Below are 17,296 nucleotides of genomic sequence, written 5' to 3'. Positions count from 1 at the left end.
GTCTTTGCCAGACAACAGCGGAGTACAGAGCTTCAGAGAGCCAGGGAGGAGAGAGAGCGAGCAGGCGGGCGGGCAGACGTGTGTCAGCTCCGCATAAAGCAGCGGAACAAAAACACAGACACATCTCCGCCAGTATGATAATAATTCACATCCTGTTCCCAGTCTGATAGTCTGTAGACTATGTAGCCTTTAAGGTATATTTTAATAAAATACAGATGTACCGACAGGATACAGTACAGCACAGAGGCCGTTTCCATGCTGCAAGGCTCGCCTGTCTGTTCACCTGAGGAGCGCAGAGACCAGCGGATCCCAGCGGGACATCGGATGAGTAGGCGATCCTTAATGTGGCCCATGCTAAAAGAATGTGGTCATATGTGGCCCAGACCACCTCTGTATGTGGTCTCAAAGATCCAAACTCAATGCGTCCTCAATGCGTCTTGAGTGCGTTCACATCTGTACTTAGAGCTGTCCACTCGTGATCCGATCACTGAGGACGCATGTTAATAGCAGGTCTGAACAGGGCCTTATTGGTGCATATATCTCTAGCAAGTATTACAACTCACCCAGTAGTGGGGTAGGTTGTAGCAAGGGAACTATTTGCATTTGGCATTAACTCACATAATGTGTGATTGTGTAGTAGATGTCCAAGTGAGTTTATAGACACATATGGGTACTGCGTATCAAAGTTTGAGAGATTTAGCACTAGCAATCACTAAGTTACCGATGCTGAACAAAAGGTGTTACTATCATCCCCGGTCTCCCCTACTATTAGTGTCACTTTGGTGCAAGTGCCAGCAACGACATAGTTGAAAGAGTTGCTGGATGTCTCTCTGCTTCTGTTGCTCTTCTCTTACCATTGATATTTGATATTTCTCCTGGACAGCAACAAATGGCAACTTTTTACTACTTGCACTATACTTCCACTCCGAGCCCTCATTATTACTGTTTCTCCATCACGTGAGAGGCAAGAGAGGAGGAAGCAGGGATCCTGCAGCCCTCATCAGACTCCGTGTCTATATCAGTCATTTGGTGCAGAGACAAACACAGGAACCGCAGCGGCTTCACAAGCTCCTAATGGACGGATGACGACGCTTTTAATGAATGCACTCATCATCTGTGTGTGTGTGTGTGTTTGTGTGTGCGTGTGTGTGTGTGTGTGTGTGTGTGTGGGTGGGGGGGGGGGTGTTTATGAGTTTATGACAGTCTTTTGGTGTTGTAGCCAAACAGACGCCCCTCTCCTTTAAGCTCCAGTGTGCAACTCGAAGAGACACATATTTTAAACACATGCTGGCTCATCCGCCCCTCTCTCTCTCTCTCTCTCTCTCTCTCTCTCTCTCTCTCTCTCTCTCGCGCGCGCGCGCGTCTGTCTGTCTCTTGCTGTCCTCACACAGTAAGTCTGTAGAAGTACGAAAAGAAGAAATTAAAGCTGAGCTCTGAAGTCTTCATCCACACCAGAGAGCAGCAAGAAGAGGGAGATAACGGAAATTATGCAAATTTCGGTTGTAAATCACAAATTACCCCCAACCACCCATTTCTCCCTGACAACCTTCTATTTAATTAGAAGCAGCGAAGCAACGACACGAAGCACGGGGCGTATACTGTAAAGTCTCTTCTTTAATAGGAATCCAGCATCAGCAGTGCCATCAGCACACAACAAAAAAAAGGACAACAACAACACAGAAGAGAGGAAAACATACAAGAAAGGGACTGGAACATTTCACAGGGAGGAGAGGATCAGAGTGACTGGAGTTCGGCCTGCTCGTTAATAATGTCTTTACTGTGGCCACATGGCTTAGATTTGAAAAAAAAAAAAAAAAAAAAGCGGAGGGAAAGTAAAAATGTCTTGTGGAGCTCTGCCCATATTTATCAGCAGCAAAAAAAAAAACTCCAGAAACTTTGTTCCTCCAAGTCAGGAGAGTAAATACTGGGACAGGAGCGGGACAAAGTCATAGTAAGGGTCAATAAAATAAAAAGTATAATTTATATAGATGCATTTTAATCCAACCTTTTCGTCCTGTCTGTCCCAATACTACATCAGCAGAGTCCAACTCATCGCTGTTCACCATTAAACAAACCATAGACTGACATCAGATCATCCAGACAGTCGGCACAACAACATGGAGAACAGAATCTATAAAGAACATGACGCACAAAAAGAAAGAAAAAGAAATCATCTATATTACAGACAAAACAATATTCAGCATATAGAACTCATTCCGATGAGAAAAAAGACGAGGTTACTCACTTTATGTACAATAAATTAGAAACATTTCCTATCGAGAAACTTCTATGTTTTAAATTTTCAGAAAGCATTCCCCCCCCTCCGACAGATTTACACACAAAGAGCTAAACGACGAAATCTTCGAATGACGAGTGACTCGAGGCATGCGCAAACCATGTAAACATTTGTACTCGTAATATGGAGGATTTGATGCTTATCGAGAAAAAAAATTTAGCACTTCTCTGTTTAAGACTTTGCAAAAAAAGGCTGCTTGTAGACCGGTTCGTTTCGACTACAAATGAAAATTACTGTGGAGGCACGCAAGTGCGCGTAAACTATATGTATGTGTCTATTTTTTTTATTTTATTTTTACAATGGTGGTGCACAAGCAGCCTTTGTGGTCTGCAAACCGCAACGTCCAACACCACACACACACACACACTCATCCTCTCTCTTTCTCACACACACACACAACGTTGTAAAGCCAATGTGTTGTTTATGATCCGTCCATAAAACTGCCATCGGACGCCATTTAACTACGCCGACACTTGAAATAACGCCATAGTAGCGGGCCGGCCTTCTTCATATTTTAACTTTCAGATCAATAAAATTCTGCATAAACTGAAGTCTTACCAGATACTAACCCGAGCTATTAAAATGTAAACACTGTTGGAAAAGCATTTCACTCGGGGAATAAATCTAAAGCGTCCTGTTAAACGTGCCGAGGAAACCTCTAGGAATGGTATTTTCCAGGAATTAAAAGAAAATAAATAAAAACAAATTGTCAGTAAACATGTGAGCGCATCGGGGGCTCATTCTTCAGTCCCAAGTTGCGTTTGCAACCCGCCGTTGCGCACACTACTATCCGTATATTTCCTGTAATGAGAGAGAGACCCGCCTTGCATAGCAGATAATACACAATATAGCCTACTGTATGTATAAAAATAGAGCTGATCATTTCTTCAAATGCAATCACGCTGAATAAAGATTTGAGGATGGTTGACGGAGAAGTTTAGAGATTAAAGATGCAATTTTTGGACCATGCAGTGCTTCATGCACATAAACGGACTTTGTGCGCACCAGAATAAGATTTTCTTTTACATCTTCACCGCAAATAGCTGGTAAAGTGATATAATTAAGAGTGTATACTGGCCAGTTGTTTAAATGCTGTGGCGCGAAAGCATGAAGGCTCCGAATCTGAGAAGAAGCAACCAAAACTATCTGGGGCATCAATCGTCAAAATCTGAGTCCTGATGCTTGAGGCCAGATTTAAATAAGGATGGATGGAATTACAAAAATCTGGTGCTCTGTGCTGCGTCTCCTCTCAGATAAACTCATATGAAGGGAAAGAGACGACTATTGATAGCCGACAAAGGCCTCAGATGAGCCGCCGCCGACTCCGCAGCAGCAGCAGCAGCAGCAGCAGCAGCAGCAGCATAAAGCATCTGGAGAGCAAGCTGAAGGGCAGGGATCCACGATATCGACAGCAGCCTAATCGGATCGCCGGTTGCTGAGTCGGGTTAACACCCACGGCACCCCATCACTTCCCACCCTTCTCCTCCCACTCCGGTATCTGCTCATTACTTAGGCCGACAACCGGGAAACAAACGGCGGCTTGCTCGCTTGTATCACAGCCGACCATCAGGCGCTTTCTAATCAAATCATGCCAGCAATGAGAGAAACAGGGGGAAAAAAGGAGGAGGAGAAGAAAAAGAAGGATGAACACCCCTTGTGTGTTTTTGTGTGTGTGTGCATCCCACTCCGCTCCTCGTGCTTATTAATGGCCATGTGAAACGCCCGTTTCAGCACCTCCGCGCGCCTCCGATGTCAGCGACGGAACAATAAATAACTAATAAAAGGAAGAGTAGTGCTTGAGAAAAAATAAAAACCTTTTTTCTCTCTCTCTGTATGCCCCCCTCCCCAACCCCCTTTCTTCCCTTTCATAATGCAGCCTAACATCAAAGCCTAAATAATAGCGTATACAACTATGAAGACAAACAAGAGTTATCAGTTCATCAAACAGTTTTTATAGAGAGTCCGAGCCATTTAAAGGAGATGAGGTCCAGGAGGAATGGCTGTTGGTCTGTGAGTGTTTTTTCCCCCATCATCCTCCATGACTGCAAACTCAAATGATCCCAAAGTTCCAACATCAGCCGGAGCGTCTCCGAGCTTCTAAGACTTCAGTGTTAACGCGGCGCCGTCCTCTGCTGATCAATAAAGCCATTGATCAGTTCTATAGATCGGTGTGATGATGGGACTGAAGCTCACGTGGTATAGTGCCTGAAGGTTAAAACAAATTGGAAATAGCAGGTGTGTGTGTGTCTGTGTGTGTGTGTGTGTAGTTATTGGGAAGGCCATTTTGTGTTCCGGACATAACAAATAGGGAACTTTATCATGGGATACGTGGTGTGTGTGAGCGTGCGTGCGTGTATGTGCGTCTGAATGTGCATGTGCGCGCAGCAAAAAAGTGAGAGTCCTGCCCGCTAGTCCTTGGGTTGGTCCTTGCTCTGTTTCTTCATTTTCATCCTCCGGTTCTGGAACCAGATCTTCACCTGCCGCTCCGTCAGGTTGAGCGCGCGCGCCACCTCATGCCGCCGGTCTCGCGTGAGGTACATGTTGAACAGGAACTCCTTCTCCAGCTCGAGCGTCTGGTATTTGGTGTACGGGCAGCGCTTCTTCCTGGAGGAGCGTGCGTGCAGCCAGTTGGCCGAGGGGTCAGCTGGAGGAAGAGAAGAGAAAGAAAGGAAGGCAATTAATGATCAAATTAAAATAAATAAATAAATACCTGCCTATACTCTCCAGCTTTGATTTTGGAGAGGTTTGAGAACATTGCGTAAAAGTTGTAGAACCTTGTGCATAAAAGCTTTTCTCGAAAACACCTGTCCCTGCAATTGTCACTTTGGTGCGCAAACTAGGTTTATGGTGTCAACAGGGGCCATATTTGACACAAGTAGACCCACGGCTGTTTTATTTGACACCACGCAGAAGACATGACGGCCGGATCCATCCAACCTGCAGCTTCCATGCGTGATTTTATTTTATTTTATTTTATTTTATTTTATTTTATTTTATTTTATTTTATTATTTTATCTTAATTTATTTTATTTTATTTTATTTCATTTTATTTTATTTTCATTTTGCTTTATTTTGTTTTATTTCATTTTGCTTTATTTTTTTGTATTAAATAACTCAATTCCACGCCTGCTTCTTAACGGAATCACCTTTGAGAACTGATCCCGACCTTTTAAAAATTGCACCAATTTCATTCAAAATTTAAGATAAAATCATTAAAAAGGCAATTACTGATTTTAGATTAGCCAATGAGTCACTGCCGCAATTAATTACATATCAGGGAGATATCTGACTTGTTTCTGGAGGCTTCTGTTTGAAGGTGACCTTCGGCGGATAAATAAGCCGCCCCTAATAACGAAGGTGTATACTAATGATGACAGGTGGCAGCATCGTGTCTTGCTCAATCACATTTTGTGACAAAAAAAGAAAAAAACGGGAGCCGAAATTTTCCCTCGCGTGATGACAGCAAACACAAAAAAACATACCAGGGAAGATGTTCTACAGGCCTAATACTTATTTTTGGGGGGTTTCAGCGAGAATGAGGATCATATTGTAGCTCAGCACACTGTCATTGCGTCACTTCTGATTGCTCCTAAATTAATAAACGGCGGGAGATTTATGGCCCTGATGGGATTAGAGGAAAAATATTTCCTGTGCGCATCCTTCGCCTTTCACTGAGCTTGCAAACACTCTGTATGATCTCCACACAATAGATTGTACCAAACCCCGTTTGAACGCGTTATTATAGTGACCATGCAGCACAACATTTTTTCTCAAATACATAAATGAACTATTAGAAAGCAGATTATCTTTACATGAGGATATTAAAGGTGATCAAATAAAGGATTGCTGATGACATTGTGCCACATCACTACGTGCGACAAGCTGCTGAGATTGTTGAAACTGTGTTGGAGATGTAAATAACAACGTTGCGATGCATAAATGTGGAGGCGGAGAGAAAGTTATGATTTATTGCCTTAATTTTTTTCATCTCTGTTTCTGTCTTGTTGTTTGCCAGGCCACCCGGACTCCTCCACCACCCCACCCCTCTTTATAGCTTTCAGACCGATGTAATTAGCAGGGACTTCTTGTTTTGGGGCGCATGGGTCTGGTTTAGGGCTGAAAGCTATCTGCAAAGCACCGAGGCGTCTCTACTATGACGCAGCTTGTGGACACTCTCACGGCACGGAGACTCGTAAAAAAGACAACTCCACCAAAAAATAGAAGCTCTTCTCTCATTTTTGTCCCTTTCCCATCCTTCAAACGCTGGCTGCAGATGTGTTTATACGTTTTTAAACAACTATCAAAACACGTTCAGCAACATTGTGAGAGCTGGTTCTGATTCATTTCCACTTTTACATCTTCTAAATAAAACCTTTAACCATGAGCAATCATTCCCATGCGGTTAGGTCAGGCTCTTCCTCCACTCAATCACCACAGCCAAGCCAACAAACAGAGTTTTAAAGCTAGAGTCTTTAAAAGAAAAATCTTATCGCTGGCTTTCTTAAATTTGAATCTGAACAGCTAAATGCAATGTGTTAGAAAAAGCTTAAAGATGTGTAATTGTGAACAGCAGTGAGGGCCAGCATGCAAAACAGGAAGCAAGGACACACTGGAGCTATTTTCTTTAAAGCTGCTGTTTCTTTATTGCTTTTTTATCAGCAAGTCAGCAGTGCAATTCTAAGTCTGGTGCACAACCCAAATGTGACTCGAAGAGGGGATTGCACTCTGGATTTATTGGTAACAACTTGTGGAATCATTGGCTGTTTTTGTTATACTAAAGCCTTCCAGAGGCAGTGCAGGTCAGACTGAATGAAACACAGCACACATGCAGTCTAACCGTCAGGCTGAATTTGGGAGTATAAGCTCCATCTAAATCAGTTTGGGCCAAAAAGCTCTTATTTTTGCTGTCAAACTGAAAAAAACAAAACATGAGATTTATCCTTTCAGCCAGGAGTGGACCAGGTCTGCAGGGCAAGGGGTTCTAAAGAGATTTTCTAACCCTATATGTAAAATGCAGCCTCAGTCCTCTGGCCTAAAATGGCAGAAGGGATGATCTTATCACTCACAAGTCTTGGGGAAAGCCTGAGCTTCAGCGCCTTTTGACGCCAAGCAGGAAGATTTAAAATCATGTGTGTGCCTCCCTGAGGAGCCAGTCTTTTTCCTAACTTATGTTGGGTGGAGGTTTCGCCTGTAAATTTAATGGGTGATATTTTACTACTGTGTCAAACTTGCTATCAAGCCAAGGCAATTCACAAAACTTACATATGGCATTCATAAGAATGATTCTTTTGACTCCCAGTTGTGAGCAAAGAACTTTTCTTGTTTCAGTCGTAATGTTGAGATAACAACTGAAAACTGTTAATACTAAATCATCATTCTCATCATTTGGACTTAAAATGTCAAAGTTTTTACGTTTTTTTTAACATAATTTGGATTATAAAAACGTATAAATGTGACATACTATCATACTTTTTGACTTGGTATGAGTTGGTAATTCATTTACTTTTTCTTTTCCTGGTGAGGCTTCCATAATTTCCTTATGGCAAAGACACAAAATAATTGGCCCATTGAATCAATACAAGGTCAAAAGTTTGCTGGAAATATAAATCAGTGTCCTAAATTTGTATTATAAATTTTAAAAATGTCAAGCCTGACCAGTTCTTCATCAAAGCATCAGCTTTCTTAATCTGTCTATCTGTCTTCCACGTTTGATTTACCATGTGAACACATCATGATCACAACAAAAGCAGTTCCTTAATAGTGGAAATCCCATATCACCAAAATCGAATCAACTGATCAATGAGCTACTGTTCGCCGAATCTGAACCAATGCACCAGTCTCACATATCTCCTAGAATTCCGAGAACAGTAATCACTTGACATTTGTTTTCATTTGTATAGAACAGAGAGCTCTGCACATAAATCAGACAAGAAGCCCCATTTGAAATAATCAAATGAAACCGATAAGAACACAAGCTAATTTCAACTTCAAAAAGATTGCGCAAAAACAAGACTATGTGGACTCAATCACTGTGGTTTTCTTCATAAATGTGAAGAAGCATTGACATATTTGTCACGTGACTTACACACTTAAGAGACACCATTTCTGTAGTTACTTTAAGCCAAACATTGACTTATTTGTCACGTAACTTCTGCACTTAAGTAACACCACTACTGTAGTTATTTTAAGCCAAACGTTAACCTATTTGTCACGTAACTTCCGTACTTAAGTAACACCACTTCTGTAGTTATTTTAACCCAAACATTGACTTATTTTATCATGTAACGCCGTTTCCGTACTTATTTTAACCAAACCTCATTTTTTTCCTAAACCTAAACAAGTAATTGTGTTGCCTAAACACCGCAGGGGCTTGTGCAGATGCACAGATCACTCCTGTTGCTGGACATATGTAAGAAAACACATTTAAACAAAATAACTTTCCATAACATATCATACAAACTTCTGTATGAGGATACGTTGAATAAAAACATGTAGCTAATATTTTGGACTTGTTAGCTAACATTACAATATTGTAGTACTGTATTGACTTAAAGGGCCTTGACTTCCCATCAGGTACTTTTTTGCAGGATATGTGGGCGTGAGAGTCCTGGGATTCATTCACAAGCATTTCTTTTTGGTTTGGCGGTGTAATTCAGCATATTAATTCATGGACTTTGGGTTTCGGAACAAGACTGCAAAGCCAAGATGGCTGCCAGTGATGTATACGACATCACCCAACCTCTATTCATGTGTTATTCCCACCATCCAAGTTAGTTAGCGGCCATCATCAGTTAAATATGTCCTTAATACCCTCTGGAATCAATTCCCTCCAACATGGCCAGCATGTAGAGGATCGATTTCATCTCAAAGCAAAATAATGCCTGGTAAAGAGGTGAGAAGAGGATGGAGGGTTGGATAGGGGTGGGGGGGGGGCGCTGCTTTTGTCACACTGTAAAGTGGGTGCTTTGCATTCCCCGGGTGTATAATCACCTCCAGGACCATCCATTACACTCGGAGCTGTGCCGCGACCGTGGCTGTCACCCAGGATGACAAACCGGTTCTGGGGTGGAGCGGTGGAGGAGGGTGGTGAGTTGGGGTGCTGGTGGTGATGGTAGACGATATAGACTATTTTTTTTTTTTCTCCAAGGGATGGGACAACAGTAAGGATAATGACAGATAGAAAGAAAGAATATGGGTGGGAGGGTTATGTGTGTATAGCTTGTACAGTCCTTGAAGTTTTCTCTTTAGGCTACATACAATGTGTAGCTTAGATGTCACATGGGCAAGCACATGGACGAAAAGATTGATAATCCCGTAAACCCATGGCCCTGCGGCACGATGTGTTCAATTGTGGGCCAATGTGTGTCTTCGCCTGTGTGTGTGTGCACCATGATGAATGCTGCTTGCATGGAAACAGTGACTGAAACGGCTCGAAGACTAATATCACATCCCGTCTCTTTCTCTCCCTCTTTCTCCCTCCCTGAGCAATTTCACCCTAATAGTTCCAGAAATTGACCTCTCATATATCCCAAAGGCACATTATTACATTTCCACAAGTCGTATTTTATACCCCCACCCACCCCAACCTTTACACCCCATCTCACCCAGCCACCAACAGCAACACGCCAATTAATGGGGTTGTTCACCCGGCGTTATAACTTAATAAACTTCGGGGGTAATAACTTTCTCGCACTGCCCGGCAGCGGCAGCACAAAGACTGAAGTGTAATCTTGTAGTTTATTCTGGATGGCCGCCCAGCACCAGTAACACAAAGAGAATCTGTAGCTGGATGCCGGCTTTGACTGGATGTGATGTTTTGAAAGGTAGGATTCCACTGATGTTTTTCACACAGCGGACATTTTAAATACCTGGGGTGGGGAACTCGGCCGAGATTTGTCCTGCTGTTTTGAGCCAAGATGCAGACACTAATCATTTCTCAGATTCCTATACTGGGAACTGGATTCAAAGAGTCCACTTCCACATAATAGACCCATTATTCCGTTGGCGATCTTAGAGTTCAGCCTTCACAGCGCCCTCATCTAGTTTAGAAGTTTGGAAGTGGCAAGCTTTACATTGTTATTGTAGGTAAAAACTGTATTCTGTTGGGAATGTTTCCCTTTTTTGGCTAAATGTACCAACGTATGTGTCTTTAGAAGTTCAGAAACACCAACTGTTGTCCAAAATTCCTTACTATCAATGATGGCAAGGACTTCCAAGAATTCTGCATGATTTAACGTTTAGCAGCTCATAAAGTCAAAGCTCTCTGAGGAATTTGGCCCCTGTTGAATTCTACATTGTCAGGCCACTTCCGTGAACACATCTAGTGGACACAGAGTACAAAATATGAGTGTGAACGTGTGCCAACATATGCCCCAATGATACAACTTCCATTTTCAGTACACGAAAAGCGTACTATGCACTACATACCCAATATGTGTACTATCGTTCAACATACTTTTGTGTGAATAAACAGTGGGATGTGTCTTTTCGGACACACTGAGCAGTGATTTACATCGTCACTTCCTGAGAGCCTCCTTGCCGGTTGGATACGTGTAACCATGGTAACCCGTGCCAACTTCATGTGACCAAAACAACGTTTTGTGAGAATCACAGTCTGAATTAATTTAAGATATATATTATGTCTAGCAAAGTGAAATTGAAGCATTACATAGCCATCTGTCAATGTCCATTATGAACATTGTCGTCACTACTGCATTGCATTGTGAGATATTTATGCCACCGTATGTGTCCACGTTGCATAATATTTCACTGGAAATTGTGTGCAATTTGCATACTCTTGGTTTCATATTAACACTTTGGACATACAAAAAAATCTCCCACACTGCTTTAGCGTACTGAATAGCATGTTATTATGGGGTTTTGGGCACAACCTTATTGTTTGCCATCCCATGTCAGTGTTGTTCTCGATCTGTAATTTTGTCATCCATTCAATTCACAGATATTAGTCACATGGCTGACTTCACAGCACGTATTTGCGTGAAAGGGAACATTTGTAGACCATGATATGTTTTACTTTACACGCTTTATCCAAGCAAAGCCAAGACCAAAGCACTTAATGAACCCCTTAACAAGCTTATCTAGCATAGCCTAAAGGAACAGTTGCGAACTGTTCCCTGTTTCCAGTCTTTGTAACAGGCTTGACATGTGAGTGGGAACAATCTTCTTCTCTAACTCTCAGCAACAAAGTGAACATGCATACCGCCCAAGATCTCAAACTATTCCTTTTAACCCAGAACAAAACAGCCACAAAAGCTAACCAGACAGCTAGGAGGGCACTAATATTGATACACTTTTGCAGATGTGTCGTCAGAAAACAATGTGGTCAGTTGTAACATCAAAAGAGACAACTTTCCAGGGAAAGGCTGGTTCCATTCTTTCATTGTAACACATAGTAACCTAACACAAATCAGATATTTCCAACCGAAGATGGTAATTCATAGTCAGGCATAAGAGAAGTGCAAAGAGTGTGTATATATCAGCAGCTTACTAGCCTGAGGCCGCACTAACCAACAAGCGTTTCTCTCCAGCCGTTGTTTTCTAAATAAGTAACCACTGAATTTGTAAGTGAAGCTAAAGTAAGGCTGTATAGTTGTGTTTAGCCTGCATAGAGAAACATCATTTGCACCCATAGTGTTTAAAATGGCTGCCATGTGAACAATAGAAAACAGCCTTTTGGTTGGTGCAGCTCCCACTACCTGCCACACCGACACACTGCACACCAAAACATAAAGAACAAGAGTGCTGGCAGAGAGAAACGTTGTCTAATTGAGAAACCTCTCAGTGTTGCCTGCTTGAACACTAGAATCTATAACAGACGAGCCTTCACTACCAGCAAGCCAGACTGGGAGTGTTACTGGTGGAAAGTCTAATAATTCAGACTGGAGGCTGCTGGGCTCCATCCAGCCCTTAACCAGCTCACTGCTCTGATGGATGGCATGCTCACATGCTGTAATAAGGTGGCTGTGTGTGTGTGAGTGTGTGTAGTATTTGTAATTTGTATTTCTTCCTCTGTAAAGGCCAATACGGGGGTGGAGGCCTCCCTTCTCTCTCCCTCATGCACACACGCACACAATGCACGTATCAAACGGCCACGCGCTCAGACGCATGGATCAGACTAGATTTATCCGGCGGGATTAGAGGAGGGGAAACAGCGCCCGTTCACATCCACAGCCGAGGTTAAGAAATATATAATAAATAAAATAATAAAAAAACAAATGAATATCTTTCCAGGGAGCGTTTTTTTTTTTTTTTCTGTCCCACCCAAAAGTAAATCAAGCAGCTTTGGAAAATGGCTTCGCAGTGAGCCGAGCCCGCACAATGATGGATTCAATGTTGTTGTTAGTGCGAGTGATGATAGAAAAACAGAACAAACCCCGTGTTGTACTGTCCGAGCCCTCCACGGCTTTATATCAACATGATTGCGATTCCATGACAGGTAAAATATTATCATTATTATTAGTGAGCACATGAATGAAACAGCAACTCACATGTGAGTGTGACCGACAAGCCTAAAATAACATCAAACATCAAAACAGTAAGTAAGAAATATTATGAATTATTAAAGTAAATATTCAATGAGCTGCATTTGCTTTCAGATAAAATAAATGATCCAGTTATGCACTGTATAAGCTATATGTTAACTCTGAAGGATGCAAAACATTTCTTTAATTTGAACTTTAAGTTTTTTGTTTTTTTATATGAATACAAAATAAATAAAGGCCACAGTATTCCCAGACATAAACTCACAAAATAATAGGCAATTATTGTATGTTTTAGCAAAACATGTGGAGAAAAAGTTGAATTCTTTTGTCTTCCACTCATACGTCCACATGCTATGAGAGAGCTCGTCCTGACTGACTGACTGACTGAATGTCCCCCTCAGGTGTGAAGCGGTGCGCCGCTGTCTGAGTGATGAGGCCTCCGCTCTATTTAGAACTAATCTAGCCTGCTCTCCGGCTCGTGTCAATGATGGACGGCCTATGATTTTTTATGATTTTTTGAAGAACACAGGCCATATACGGCTGACATACACATTTTCAGATGAGACTCGTTTGAAGGGTGGGTGACGGAAGCAATACGCTCTTTTATCCTTATTATGTTTACAAGGAGAGTGACGTTAAATAGGAATGTGTTGAACAGAAATATGAAGAGCCAGCGCTCCTCTCCTCAAGAAATTACGCACGTGTCTGTCTGTTGGAAATGATGGAGAACAGTTTGAATTTCAAAACAGAGCAGAAAACTGAGTGTCTGCCTGGCCTCCCAGAAGCATAACTAACTATATATTGGAAATACAGCGTCGCTTTATACGACTGGTTAACCTATAAAAGATAATCCAGCCTGTCCAATGTTGCGCCAGTAAAGCTCTGGAGCTCATGACTCCATACTGACTCTTGGTTAGTGCACAGTGAGCAGGAGGATAAAGGAGCAAGAAGAGGACTATACAGCTCTATACAACTTTACTCCAGAGGAGTTTTCACAGTTTGGCCGAGCTTGTTACAGACACGAGGAGCTTTAAAACCTAATGGAGCGCAGGCACAAGCCCATGTGCGCAAAAAAACAACACAATTAGAGACCCAAGACATACAATCCACCTGCAGTAAAACAAAAAAAAAGACAAATCTAAAGCAACAACCACCTTCCAAACAGGACAGCAGTGCGCATGCCCTGCGCAATTACTAACGTAAAACAATGTTCCTAAAGTCAGCAACGCTCTCTAATTACTATCAGACTGATCGATGTGAGGAAGAGGAGCAGCGGATTAGAACAAAGTAACAAAAGAATCTGTGAGTATTTTTCTCAGCTAGGTTGACCTCTGATTTAGAGGAGTGCATGATGTCGCTTTCACTTTAAAAGGTTTTTTCAGAAACACCCTCTGTAATCAACACAAATATATAGTCATTGGAGCTCATGCATGTAAAGCTATACGGCTGCACGTGTTTAATTGGGCTTTTTGCCAGCTGATCCAAACTAACCATCCGGAGTACTTTACAGTTATTTCCAAACTGTCATGGATGCAATAACAAACATCACCTTAAAGCAAATAACTAAATATACAACAGCCCCTTATGTTCAGTTGTTGTCCAGACTTTTAGATGTTATGTTATTTATTTATTTATTTAGGCCGATTCTTGTTTTTGTAATAGTTTTAATTACACTGTAAAGTTGATATTTTGTCCCATTTCTTGCAGGTTATCTGAATTATGTGCCACAATGGTAAACTACACAGGCTTTAGTTTAAGGTAACGTAACAGAATACAGTTATTTTTTTTTGTTTTCCATGGGCTGTCCCGGGTAAACTGTTATAGTGCTGGAGCCGGCTGGTTACACCGGGATGATCCGGGCTAAATATCACAGTAAAGTTAGAGAGCAGAAGGTGGGGGCACTTTGGCTCTCCGGCTCTTTGTTCTCGTTTTATGGCGGCATTAAAAGCATTTACAATCTCTCTCTCTCTCTCTTTCTCGCTCTCTCTCCCTCTCCCTCTCTTGCGCGCTATTTCCTGCTCTAATAACTTACTTTGTTCCAGGCTGTCTTTTTCCTCGCTCCCTTCACAAATGTCCTTATTTTCGTCGAACCCTGCTCTCGGGATGGCGGCCGGGTGGCTTATTAGCTCGCGCGCCGCCGTGGACGCCGACTCCAGGATGTACGTGGTGGTCTCGTGCTGCAGCTGTCCTCCGCCGAGTAGTTTGGGTGTGATGTCCCCGCCGAGATGTCCGAGCTGAGGCTCCAGCTTGACCTGCCCAGTCTGGCCCTGCACCGGCCCCGGCACGGACTCGGAGCCGCGCGGCGCGCAGTCCAGCCACGAGCGGAGGTACCTTGTGTCCGCGGCGGGCACGTGCTGCGCGGGGATGTACGGGTGGTAGACTGTGGGGAGGCCACTGGCGCCGTGGTGAGGGCTGAACGGGCTCCAGGAAGACGAGAACACCGGAGGCTTCGGCTGGAAGCTGCATGACGGGTATGAGTCGGGATGGTGGGGATGCTCCGCGTGCGCTGCGCCGCCGCCGGGCTGCCTCGCGCCCGTGGCGGCGGCGGCAGCGGCGGAGCTCGAGCCGGAGTACTGGACGCTGGGAAAGCGAGCCGGGGTTGAGAGTTCATCGCTCTCGTGACTTATGATGGAGTCCACGTAATAGTTGCTCAAAGTCCCAGAAATGGACATTCTCGGACATTATCTGCGAAACACGCGCGAGTTCACTAAATGGAGAACTAGAAGAGAGACATTAGGAGATTTTTCTCTTTCCCTCTCTCTCTCTCTCTTTCTCTCTTCTGTCTCTCTTTGCTTGCTCGCCCCCTCCCTTCCTCTCTCTCTCTCTCTCTCTCTCTCTCTCTCTCTCTCTCTCTCTCTCTAGTCCCCCTTCCTTCCAAACAACTTGCTCACTATAGCGAAACAAAGTGCTACAGCCTACACCCTCGCACTGTGCGCGGGGGTTTGTCGGGTCTGTGCGCGAGGCTCAAACTGATTGGCCGGACTTTTTCTTCGAGCCTGATAAAGCGTCAATGGAGTGTAAATCAATCCTGCACGCTGGCCTCTCTCTCTCTCTCTCCCCCTCTCTCTCTCTCTCTCTCTCTCTCTCTCTCTCTCTCTCTCTCTCTCTCTCTCTCTCTTTTTCTCTCTCTCTCTCGCTCTCTCTCTCTCTCTCCCTCTCTTTAATAGATTGCACCCTTTCTAAATAAATTGTCTTGTTTATATGCAATATGCAAAATGAGAGCAGCCCGTCCGTATATCTAGTCTGTATCTATGGCTGCTGTCACAGAATTAGAATGATATCAAACCGTTAAATTACGCACAGTCTGGACAGTACGCATGAAATGCATAAAGCGCGAGACAATGGCTGACAAATAAGTGGTGCCATTATTTTTATGTATTTGTTTATTTATTTATTTATTTATTTCCCAACCCTAATCAAAACAGATGCGCGTGCGCTTCCAGTGCGAAAGCGCACGAGACACATTATACCGGTGAGCGCATGCATCCACTCTTGCTGAATTGTAAGCAATCACTTCAATCAATCTCAACAGTCTGCATTTAAAACACCATTAGAATAAGCGCCGGTAGTCCTATACACTTAAGGCGCAGATATGTTCTATCCGAGACAAGATAGATAGTAAAACTCACACCTAGGTGTGTTTAATTATTTACCCACTTTTTCTGAATGTACTCGGAAGGTTTTTTCTGTGGAGCCGCCTGACTCTGTTTTATTGGCAGATTAACAGTCATTTTTGTTAACGAGCGCCATTAAATCGGGCCCTGCGTGGTTATGCCCCTTGTCTTTACAGCGCAAACTACTTCAACTACTTTTTTTGGGGTCCGTTTAATACCATAATAAAATCGTACATCAGGGCGGCTGCTTTTGGTTTTTATAGGGCTGATATATGGCCTGTGGTGGTGCGGACCGTAAACGCGACTCTGAAGCTGCTGCAGCCTCTCTTCCTCCGGTCGGGTAAAGGGCGCTCCTCACTCAGCGGTCAGGCTGCCAGGAGTCAACACAGCTCGGACAGGAGCTCGGAGAGAGATGGTGATGGTGGACTGGAGGCTGGAGCGTTTTCTAACGGGGATAGTAGGTCAACCTGGCTCTGCTGGTCTGTGTTGGAGCTATACCGATGCAAAGCTTCTCAGTCTGAGGGATGAAATCTGGGCTTTTTAATGAGGAGACTGAAGAGCAGAAGCAGCAGACTGGACTGGCAGTGAGTCCAGACTTTTGACTTCCTGCTGACCTTTATCAAAGTCACCGGGATTGTAAGTCTTTATATTTCTTTATAATTATCACAGAGTCTTGGACTCTTTTGGGGGGGGGGGGATGGCAGACTGCTAGTCCTGGGCAGCTATAAATCCTCATCTCCGCGTCGCACATACAGCTAACACCGTTATTTACGACGATTAAATATGAACTGCGCATTGCTTATGGGGGCTAACGCCGTTATTTACGAGGATGGAGGTATATAGTGCTATACAGCGCAGCTTTCAGATCTGCTAGAGGAGGAATG

The 17,296-nt window shown here is 43.3% G+C and overlaps 1 protein-coding gene across 1 annotated transcript; it reads right to left on the bottom strand.

The window, feature by feature from the left end:
- Nucleotides 1–1,596: 1,596 nt before the first annotated feature.
- hoxb9a (homeobox B9a) lies at nt 1,597–15,896 on the bottom strand. Its single transcript, XM_074655120.1, has 2 exons — nt 14,831–15,896; nt 1,597–4,940 (listed from the first exon to the last, which is right to left on the bottom strand). Exons 1-2 carry the CDS (start codon nt 15,468–15,470, stop codon nt 4,705–4,707), a joined length of 876 nt encoding a protein of 291 aa, XP_074511221.1. The 5' UTR covers nt 15,471–15,896; the 3' UTR covers nt 1,597–4,704.
- Nucleotides 15,897–17,296: the final 1,400 nt, after the last annotated feature.

Source organism: Sebastes fasciatus, chromosome 13 (assembly GCF_043250625.1).
Source record: "Sebastes fasciatus isolate fSebFas1 chromosome 13, fSebFas1.pri, whole genome shotgun sequence".
NCBI classification, from domain to species: domain Eukaryota; kingdom Metazoa; phylum Chordata; class Actinopteri; order Perciformes; family Sebastidae; genus Sebastes; species Sebastes fasciatus.
This window is presented reverse-complemented; position numbering and strand designations above follow the sequence as displayed.

What these genes read in the sequence shown, in the direction of transcription:
- hoxb9a (XM_074655120.1), bottom strand. Translation starts at nt 15,470, where the DNA reads ATGTCCATTTCTGGGACTTTGAGCAACTATTACGTGGACTCCATCATA. An exon ending in AAAAGACAGCCTGGAACAAA is followed by an intron (nt 4,941 to 14,830) that starts GTAAGTTATTAG and finishes CTCTTCCTCCAG; the next exon opens with CTGACCCCTCGGCCAACTGG.